The following is a 10744-nucleotide window of genomic DNA, read 5'->3' as shown; positions in this document are numbered from 1 at the left end:
ATTCTTGCATTTTTCTTGGTATCTCCAATTTAAATTCCAAAATTCCACATAATCCATTTTAGCTCAACTACTTTCTTCAACTATTATATCTGGAACACTTTGGCCTACTACGCTACTGTATTTGTCGTTTTTTTTTTTATTATTATCACATGGTGCTTGGTATTAAATGTTTGAGAAGCGCCGATTTAGATGATAAATAACACTACTTGATGTCAAAGTGATCCGCAGGAGTAAAGGCTGAGAAGTGAGCTGATGGATACTTTGCTTGGTGCGGAGTCATTAATGTTAGATGAGAGGCGCTGCGGGGAAAAGCGGGCCCACTATGAGGTATACACACACACACACACACACACACACGCGCACACACAAAGCACCCACCGTGAAATGAAGCTCTCCCTAATAAACTCTTATTCCACATGATTATGCCAAATTGCTTGCACTTTGTATCCCACTGTAGCCAATCATTCTGATCACCCTTGTTTTTATAGTACGCTCCCATCAACCGTGACCGGACCGGATGATACCATCTCAGCCAAGATACCAGGGGGGCGGGGGTGCTCCCCTTTAGCATCTCCGTAAAACAACTCATCCTCACACCGTGTAATCAGCTGAATCTGGGTGTGAAACCATGTGAAATCTTTTTTTTTTGGCCATCATCCTCTTGTGTGCACTTGGCAATGTAAGCACAAATAACTGCGTTGGTATGTTCCTTGCCTGCCTTCCACTCAGAACAAAGCACGAGAGAGAGAGCGAGAGAGGAGAGAGAAGAAATGTCTCACTGACTCTGTCGCCTGGACGACCAGCGGCGAGCAGAAGAGAGCAGTGAGAGACGCCAGTGCAAAAAGCAAAACAAAAGGGAAGGCAAATATTTGCATTGGAGGAGTTTTGGTGTGTATGCTTGATGATTTATGACAATAAGCGGCACCTTTCAGGAGCAGCAGGATGATGATGATGATACCGCAAAGCGCACATTGCATGTGGACCCAGAAGGCCTGAATGAACCCCCATGAGACCCAGAGACCCTCAGAGACATCAACCTCATGTAAGTCCTGCTTGAGTGAAGCTTTTTGTGACATCTTAAAGAGATTTCTAGATCACCTAACACAAAGCTTGTTCGATGACAATGACTTGTCCAGAGTGGGCGTAAAATTGATGTGTAAAAGAGTACAAACGGGCGCGAGTGAAGGCAGGTAAAGGTCACGAACCTTGTCAAAGGCTCTCAGCGTTTATTTGTTGCAGGGCAGGGCTGGCCAAACCATTTTTTTTCTCTAATTGGTTTGTTAAAATATATTTAGTCATTTTTACGTACAGTGGAGCATCATTCCCCATTGGAGGAAATGGAAATGTTATAAAGACGTCCCAGCCAAGATTTTTATTTTTTTTTTAAATAAATACAAGTACCGTACCAACGGGAAATGCTACTCACTTGCTCGCTATTTTGTAAACAAATACAGTGCAGCTCAACCTTTGGATTGCCGATGTCATATCGAGAAATATGGTCTGGCAAACTAATTGAAAACCAACCTGTCTACAATGTTTAGCTTTGCGTTAGCTTTAAGATAGCAGACATCTGCATATTTGTGGTTTGATTAAATTAATATTTTTCTTCGGTTCTCCGAAAAGCAGTAGCAATCGTTACGGCAATAATATAAAATTGACCAAATTGAGACATACGAGGCATTGAAATGTTCTTTTTTCATGTATTTGTCCGCTGTACTCTGATTTAAGTCCAGTCCACAGTCCAGGTTGTACTGCTCGCTGCTGGACAAGCCTCCAGCACATGAGAAGAGGCGGTGTAGAAAATGGATGAAGACCTCATCTACTATGAATGAGAGGCATGATGATTATTTAAATAAACATCAGAGCCACAAAGATTTTTTTCCAGCCCGCCACACCTGCACAGCTTGTAAATGGACTTTGTTGTGTTGAACAGCAGTGGCAGACGCTAAACCCAAGGCAAGCGGCCATATTGCTTTGCCTCTCGGTCACATCAAACTGTCTCGCTTTCTAATTTCTTATCACTTTAGAGGCTGCTGGATGTTGCGATGTGAGGAGAAGAACAACAGACCACATGATTTCTTTGTGCAGATGGCGCAGTGATGCTGTCTTTATTTTTATCTTCCAAATCTTGGCCCATCATTAAGTGCCATTAAATCACACTTAGGCTAATCCCAAATGCACACAGATATCATCTGCCTAATAGCGTCGTTGCATAAATGGGACATTTGGGGAAATGAGATAAAAAAAATAGCAAGCACATTGGTATATTTCTTTGAGGCATGTTATTTTTAACTTCGGACAGTAGGGTAGTAGATCTAAGTGTTCATTTTTAAAGTTTTAGAATTGGGCACAAAAAGCAAAGGTATTGGCCCTTAACGATTCCAGCATCCAATTAAGACTCCTCATCTCATTTTAAATACTTCTTTCGCATGAGCAGAGAAGCAGATCAATAAGTGCTCAGTGGTCTTGTTGCCACTAAGAATGCAAAACTGGCTCATGTTCAAATGGGGCAACACAAAAATGGCAGCCATCAATCCGCTCAATTTTGTCAATAACGAGACAAGTGAGATGATTGAATTTGCCAGCGCGATGCTCAGACTCTCCCTGCAGGTGATAATGTTTTGGACGAGCCATCATTGAGGGCAAGAATTCAATCACGCCATGTGATTAGCATGCTAAAGCAGGACTCGGGACAATACGAAGCGAGACACGACTCACAAAAAGATGCGGATTTTGAGCTTGCACAAATTTGCTGTCGTCTAAGCAAGGAACTGAACAGCAATATTTTCCACAGGTTTTTCAGCCATGAATGGGCCAATACACAGCATTTGAGAGCAGAGACAACGACTTGATTCTTCATCTTTGAAGCCTCATTTAGAATGAAAGACTGACTTTTTATTCAAATTTGCCAGGTTTGTCAACAACACTCATCTCTGTTTTTTTTTTTTTTACATTTTACAATATCCTTGACTTTTTGTATTCCATCTCCTGACTTGAGTTCATTTGTCCCTGCCAGATATCAAGAATGGACGAGGATGATGAGGAGCTGTTGTTTCACGCAAGCCGGGGAGGAGAGGAGGAAGAGCAGGTGGAAGTGGCGGCAGGTGGAGATTTGAGGCATGGGGTGGTACGGGGGCCCTGGAGGGCCGTGGCCTGGATCTACACGCGGCCCTGGGCCAGCGGGGTGGTCCTCGGGGGCTTTGCCCTCCTTCCTTGCACCTTGTTTGCCTTCATGCTCCTCTACTGCCCGCCTCTGGACATCGACCTCTCCTACAGTGCCTTCGAAGTTCACAGTCACTTCTCCGCCGAGCGGTTCGACGCCCTCGCCATGGCGGTGAAGACCCAGCTCGGCTCCTGGAACAGACGGAGGAGGGACTCGGATGGCGGCGAGGCCGAGGCCCTGCGGGAGCTGCTGATGGAGAAGCTGGGCAACAACGGGACGCTCCGCAAAGCTTCCGAGACCGCGAAAGGAGTTCGAGGGTCGTCTCGTCGGAGACCACGCTTGGCTCCCGACTACTACCTCCAGAGTCAGGCGCTGTGGAGAATCGAGTTGGTGTTTGTGGCTCAGGGCGACGGCGAGCGCAACATCTTCACCCCCGAGCGCCTGCGCACCATCCACGAGGTGGAGCGCCTCCTCATGCAGCACCCGCGCTTCCCTCAGTTCTGCTGGAAGCCCATGGAGGCCTTGAGGGACCTCCCGCTGGGGCCGTCGTACTGCTCTCCGCCCAGCTCGCTCCTGTCTTACCTCTACCCCAGCGAGCGAGGCGGAAAGATCTACTACGACGGAATGGGTCCGGATCTGGCTGACATTCAAGGTGAGCGCACTGCGAGATTGAGCGGGAGCGCCGAGTCCACCTGATTTTTCCCTGCAGGTTCGTTGAGTCTGGCCATCACTCACCCTCAGTTCTACTGGTACGTGGATGAGAGCCTCTCCCCCGAGAATCTCTCCTCCTCCCTCCTGCGAAGCGAAATCCACTTCGGCGCCCCTCTCCCGTCTTACTACTCCGTGCAGGACCGAGCCGACGAGCAGAGGAGTCACTTCAAAAACTTTGCGGTGCAGTACGCGGAAATCCTGGCCAAGCAGTCCACCAGGTCAGAAGCGGTGCGGTCGTCGGGGTGGTGCTCACGCTGGGCCCTCGTTCCTCTCACGCTGTCTTCAGCCAGGTGAAGGTTCTCTACGGGGGGACGGAGCTGTTTGACCATGAAGTCAGGCACACCTTCAGGAATGATATGATGCTGGCCCTCATCAGTGGAGCCTGCATAACCGTGCTGGTCTACATCCTGACCTCTTTCTCAGGTACTTTTTGGTCCGGCTGGGCCGTTCATTGATTTTCTGTCGAGCAGTGTGTCCCAGCTGTACACTAACAGAGCTGCAAACACAGATGAGCTCATTCATAAAAGCACAATGTCTAACTTGACCACTCGTGTGATATGTTGAACTAGTTTTCCCAAGCCCTTTTTCAATTCAATTCACACCGGTTGTGGTTCTCTCCCCCGCGTAGGCTTTCTGACCTTCTTCGGCCTGGCCAGCATCGGTCTGAGTTGCCTGATGGCTCTTTTCTTGTACCACGTGGTGTTCGGCGTGAGGTACCTGGGCATTCTCAACGGAGTGGCCGCCTTTGTCATTATCGGAATCGGTACGGGAAATAAACACAATTGGGGGAAATGATATCATTTTTTATCTATTCTACATTTATTTATATATAGGATTTAAATTAGACATATCTAATTTTCTTTGCTTGCTTTTTTGCTCAGGGGTGGATGACGTATTTGTGTTCATCAACACCTTCCGACAGGCGGCCCATCTGGGTCATCCGCGGCAGCGGATGGTCTACACCATCAAGACAGCCGGGCGAGCTACGTTCCTCACCTCCTTCACCACGGCGGCCGCCTACGCTGCCAACGCCTTCTCCAAGGTAATCATAGCGCAGCCGTCCAATTTTCCGTCACGCCTCGCTCGGGAGTCATTTTCCGGTTGTCGCCGCAGATCCCAGCTGTGCACGACTTTGGCCTGTTCATGGCCCTCATCGTCAGCTGCTGCTGGCTTTGGGTTTGCGTGCTGATGCCGGCCGCCTTGTGTATCTGGTCGCGGCGTGTGGAAGCCCACGAGCACGAAGGCTTTCACTGGTGAGGGAACTGTCTTTTGATTCATTAAAAAGCTTGGGTAGTGTGGCGTGCGTGCACCTTGGCCACCAGGAGGCAGCGCAGAACATAGAGACATACTGCACAGGAAACAGAAGACCACCTCAATGAAGCTGCAAAAATATTTTTTCAAAGAGGATAAAGAATATATGCCTTCGAGTATTGCTGTCTAGATTTTTGAAATTACGTTTTTTTTCAAGCTTTCTATTTACATTGACAGAGTTTGGTGTTCTTAATTGCGTGTTGGCATTCGGGAAAAAAAAAAGTCAGCTGCGTATCTCCCTAAATCGCCTCTGCTTTCACAAGCTGCAAATGGTTTGGGGGCCTGTCTTCAATCCACGGCCCTTTGTCGGACGACGATGACGACGTGGCCCTGCTGTCGGTGGAGATGGAGCCAGGTGAGAATATCATCCGGAACCGGCTCGTAAAAGTCCCGCAATTCCCCTTGTGGTCTACGTCTCGGTCCAGATCCCCTCGAGGCTGATGGCGACGCTGGCATTCTTTTCCTGTCGCCGGAGACGCCGCTGAACCCTGTGGGGCAGCAACACCAAGGTGTGGTCAGCGCAAAACTTCAGTGGGCTCTCACGCATTGGGTGGTCCAGCCAACTGTGGACAGGAGGAAAACCATTCTAGGTAAGGAAATCACACAGTGAATTGGGCTGGAAATTTCCAAAAACATTTATGCTTCCAAGCTACAAATAGTTCATCAAGGTGAAATGGACCACCTATAAAATGTGATGGCTCATCTCAGTGGGAAAATCCTGATAAATAAATCCAAATCTATGTGTGTCCAAATGTGCTCTTTCCCTTCACAGCAAATGTTTTTCTCCCTCAGGCATCTTTCTGGTGCTTTTTCTTGCATCTGCGTGCTGTTGCTGCCTCCTGAAGCCAGCCTCCCACGCCCCCTTGCTCTTCCGCCAGGACACCAACCTTCAGACTCTTCTGGCTCTCAGGAGCAACCTCAGCAGTCAAGGGATCTCTTGCCCCATGTGCTCAGGTGAGGCTGCAGCTGCTGATAGCTACATAGAAACACCCCTAAAAAAATTATAATAATAATAAAAATTTTTTTTTTTTTTTTTTTTTTAGGTTTGTTCATGGAGAAGCCACACTTTTTGTCCAATCGCAGCGCCTCGTCAACGTTCAGAACATCGACGCATCAGCGGGCCCGCAGCGCAGCGGCGAGCACCTCGACGGCGCCTCTCGACGCAGCCGAACAAAACGCAAGCGTCGACCAAAGCGGTAAAGGGAAATTCAAATTTAGAGTGAGGAGCAAAAGAATACATTTCGATGATGACAGCACTCTTTTTATTTTTCTAGGCTTACTACTCACAGTGTTTATATCCAAATTGGAGCTAAGAAGCTCAACCAGAGTTTACCGCTTCTCCCTCAACGCCACGACTCCTTCCCCGTGGACGCTTTGCGGCACGGAGCGCGAGCAGGTGTCTTCGTTTCAGGTCGGCGCACTCAGCGGGGACGCTCGGCGTCTCATCGGCCCTCTCCAGCGTCGTTGTCTTGTATGCAGGCCTTTAGTCGTCCGTGGCGGAATTACACTCGAAGGATGACGGTGTGCGTATCCCACGACTACTACCCCTACCCGAGCTGGATGATCACGTTTGGGTCGTGCGACCGGCGCCACAGCTGGATGCCCGAGTTTTCTTTCTACGTGGCGGCGGCGGCGCAACAGCACAGCAGGTCACAAAAATAACACAATAAAAATTGCACTTCTATTTCATTTTTACATGACATTTTTTGAATTGATAGGAAACTGCATTTTGCTCAGCACAAACTGAGGCCTCATCCTACTCGAGTGTGTGTGAGCCCACCCGGCTGCGGCGTCAGCGCCACGCCCGATGGACCCACGCGGGGAACCTTTTACGCTCCGCTTCCCGAAGGTGAGAAGGTGGCAGCGTTGACGTGTTGTGAGATCTTCACGTGATGATTTCTTTCTTGGAAGATTCCACCACTGCGGCGCCAGAGAACACATCCAAGATGTTTGGCTTCAACCCGTGCACAGGCGGCGCCTGCGGCCGACCGGCCGTGCGTCCTCTGGTCGACACGGGCGCCATGGTCTTTGTGGTTTTCGGCATCTTGGGAGTGAATCGAACGCAGCGCGGGGGCAATCACGTTATCGGAGACGTTGTGAGGCTCTCCCGTCCGTCCGTCTGTCCTAACCGCATGTCGATCAAACGAATTCTGTCCAATTTGTCTTTGTTTTTCATCCAACAGGGCAACGTCATATTGGATCCGGACTTTGATATTTTCCAAGAAATGGGATACCTGTGCAAGATTTGTAAAGCTGTTAGTGCAAATAAACAACTCGTAAAGCCCGGAGGAGCACAATGTCTGCCCTCAGGTAATTGCCCGCCGGGTTCTTTTACCAAGTCAATTAGAAAAACGCGTCGTTACACTGAAGCCCCCAAATTTTTTTTGTAATAAGGTAATAAGCTTTCCAGCGTTCTGCCTCTGCTGCATCCGGACTGTCACGCTCTGCCGGAGCCCAACCTGCTCCCGGGTCAGCTCTCTCACGGAGCGGTGGGAACGCACGCCGGGAAGGTCCGATGGCTCTCCATGGCCTTTGAGTCCGTGAGTCAGTCGCCTTCTCGCCTGGGGTTCCTTCCATCGAGCCGCTCGTTCCCGCATCTTTTCCTTCCAGACCACCTACAAGGGCAAGTCGTCTTTCCAGACCTACTCCGACTTCCTCCGGTGGGAGACCTTCATCCAGGAGCAACTCTCTACTCTGCCGCAGTCTTCGGCCTTGAGGCGAGGCTTCCAGACCTGTGAGCACTGGAAGCAGATCTTCATGGAGATCATAAGTACGGACGCACCCGTGACCTGTGTGTGTGCGCGATAAGGGACTTACCCCAGTGTGTTGCAGGTGTTGAGAGCGCCCTCTGGAGTCTGCTTCTGTCCCTGGTTATCTGCGTGGCCGCCGTCTCTGTTTTTACCGCTCATCTTCTTCTACTGCTTCCAGTCCTCCTCACCATCTTGGGTATAGATATTAAGCTTTCAAGATTGAAAGCTCCTCAGGCTTGTTTAGGCCTGAACTATGTTTTTTCTTTCAGGAGTGATCTGCGTGGTGGGCGCCATCATGTACTGGTTGGGCTGGGAGTTGGGAGCTGTGGAGGCCATTTCGCTGTCCATCCTGGTAGGTTCTTCTGTGGATTACTGTCTGCACCTGGTGGAAGGATACATGCTGGCAGGAGAGACGGCCCCTTCTCCCGCAGGACTCGGCAACGTACGCTTCGCCATGGTTCCTCCATATCCATCTAACTCGTAAAAAAATCACCGTTCCTTAGGCATGGCACATAAAAGTTTGTGAGATGTCTTTGAAGGGAGCTGCAAATGAGGCCCATATCAGCATGTGGCATTCATGTAGCCTTTTGCTGGCAGGAGACTGCAGCTTGGAGGCAGAGACGCTGCGTGGAGGCAGTCAAGCATGTGGGCGTTGCCATAGTGTCCAGCGCTGTTACCACGGTGATCTCCACCCTCCCCCTCTTCTTCTGTGTCATCGTGCCTTTCGCCAAGTTCGGCCAGATCGTGGCCATCAACACCACCGTGTCCATTTTGTTCACGCTGACGGTGACCGTAGCCACCCTGGCCAGCGCCGCGCCCGTCCACTTCAGCAGGACGCCTGGCGGCGTGCTGAAGGCCGCCGTGGCCGTGCTGGCGCTGGTGAGCGCGGGGGGAGCCGTGTGGTGGGCGGGGGGCCGACGGTGAGAAGAACAGATGATCAGTGTTTCTTCTCAAAGTCAATGCGACAGTGGCTTCTAATAACGTTAAGTCTCTGCCTTATTTTGGACTTATGCCTACTGTGATGGTGATACATGGAGGTTTCTTTTTTTGTTTGTTTGAGGTCATATTTTGTGTCAAAAGTTTGAGAACCGCTGGCACAGAACCACTTCCCCTCACAGAAATACGAGTAGGCACTCACAGTGAATGTTAAAGATGTCATATTTAAGTACAAACATGTCATTTGTAGAACAATATGGATCATTTTTTGATAGCACAGTTTTTGTTCCCAACCACTTTCTACTAGAAGAAGTACAAGAAAGAAAAAAAATGAAAAACAAAAAAATTGACATTGAATTTTGATCTTTGACATGACGAACGGACGGACGGATGGATGATCACTGATAATATAATGCAAGAGGTGAAGTGCACAAACATGGAAGGATGGAGAGGAAAGCTAGAGAGATAGAGGAAAAGAAGAAATAATTGATTGCCTTCTTTGGATTGACTCTGCTTACCGGAAGTGAGAAGAAATGAGATGTATCTCTCCATGAGCTGTTTGTGAGTCCCTACGTAATCCCTCCCTTGGAACATTTCAAGACACTTTAATGATAAGAAGACCAGAGACAGACACACACACACACACGGATGTTCAAAATGTTCACAATTTTCTGACTGTTCTATGTAATTGTCTTTTACAAAGAAGCTAAAACGTTCAAAATAAAGATTTCAAACATTAAATGAGTGTTGTGTGGGCCTAGTATCATAGAAGTAAATAACTAACTCTAAAAATGTGCAAGAGTCCAGTCACTTGTGCATCTAAGGGTTAAAACCTTCAGTCCTCGGTGGCCGCATTCCAACATGTTTTCTAAGAGTCCCTCGTTAAGTGCAGGTGCGTGAAAACTTTTAGCTCTTTTTGAACATAAAAGTGGCTAAAAGTTTTCACGCACCTGTGCTTAACGAGGGTCACTTGGAAAACATGTTGGAACGCGGCCCAGAGGACTAGAGCTTTACTCCTGTGACCTGTGACCATGATAATTCCCTAATAAAGTGGCCTGTTATTAGGTACACTTGAAAATGGCGGTGTACCTAATGGAGTGTCCGTGTGATTCCCTCGTTAAGTGCAGGTGCGTGAAAACTTTTAGCTCTTTTTGAACGTGAAAGTGGCTAAAAGTTTTCACGCACCTGCGCTTAACGAGGGTCACTTGGAAAACATGTTGGAACGCGGCCCAGAGTACTAGAGCTTGACTCCTGTGACCTGTGACCATGATAATTCCCTAATAAAGTGGCCTGTTATGAGGTACACTTGTAAATGGCGGTGTACCTAATGGAGTGTCCGTGTGATTCCCTCGTTAAGTGCAGGTGCGTGAAAACTTTTAGCTCTTTTTGAACGTGAAAGTGGCTAAAAGTTTTCACGCACCTGCGCTTAACGAGGGTCACTTGGAAAACATGTTGGAACGCGGCCCAGAGTACTAGAGCTTGACTCCTGTGACCTGTGACCATGATAATTCCCTAATAAAGTGGCCTGTTATGAGATACACTTGAAAATGGCGGTGTACCTAATGGAGTGTCCGTGTGATTCCCTCGTTAAGTGCAGGTGCGGGAAAACTTTTAGCTCTTTTTGAACGTGAAAGTGGCTAAAAGTTTTCACGCACCTGCGCTTAACGAGGGTCACTTGGAAAACATGTTGGAACGCGGCCCAGAGTACTAGAGCTTGACTCCTGTGACCTGTGACCATGATAATTCCCTAATAAAGTGGCCTGTTATGAGGTACACTTGTAAATGGCGGTGTACCTAATGGAGTGTCCGTGTGATTCCCTCGTTAAGTGCAGGTGCGGGAAAACTTTTAGCTCTTTTTGAACGTGAAAGTGGC

At 48.7% G+C, this 10744-nt stretch overlaps 1 protein-coding gene across 1 annotated transcript; it reads left to right on the top strand.

Annotated features, from left to right (window-relative positions):
- Positions 1-72: 72 nt before the first annotated feature.
- On the top strand, positions 73-9612 carry disp3 (dispatched RND transporter family member 3). Its single transcript, XM_088375912.1, has 24 exons — positions 73-327; positions 489-618; positions 730-1042; positions 2795-2912; positions 3017-3815; positions 3873-4092; positions 4161-4297; positions 4503-4637; positions 4756-4916; positions 4988-5127; positions 5449-5540; positions 5611-5775; positions 5978-6139; positions 6229-6381; positions 6460-6596; positions 6665-6834; positions 6904-7034; positions 7097-7281; positions 7369-7495; positions 7580-7725; positions 7796-7955; positions 8018-8131; positions 8205-8377; positions 8533-9612. The coding sequence occupies exons 5-24, from the start codon at positions 3026-3028 to the stop codon at positions 8857-8859; spliced, it is 3825 nt and encodes a 1274-aa protein (XP_088232038.1). The 5' UTR covers positions 73-327; positions 489-618; positions 730-1042; positions 2795-2912; positions 3017-3025; the 3' UTR covers positions 8860-9612.
- Positions 9613-10744: the final 1132 nt, after the last annotated feature.

This window comes from Syngnathus floridae, chromosome 5 (genome assembly GCF_059516105.1).
Source record: "Syngnathus floridae isolate MCC-2025c chromosome 5, RoL_Sflo_1.0, whole genome shotgun sequence".
NCBI classification, from domain to species: Eukaryota; Metazoa; Chordata; class Actinopteri; order Syngnathiformes; family Syngnathidae; genus Syngnathus; species Syngnathus floridae.
This window is presented reverse-complemented; position numbering and strand designations above follow the sequence as displayed.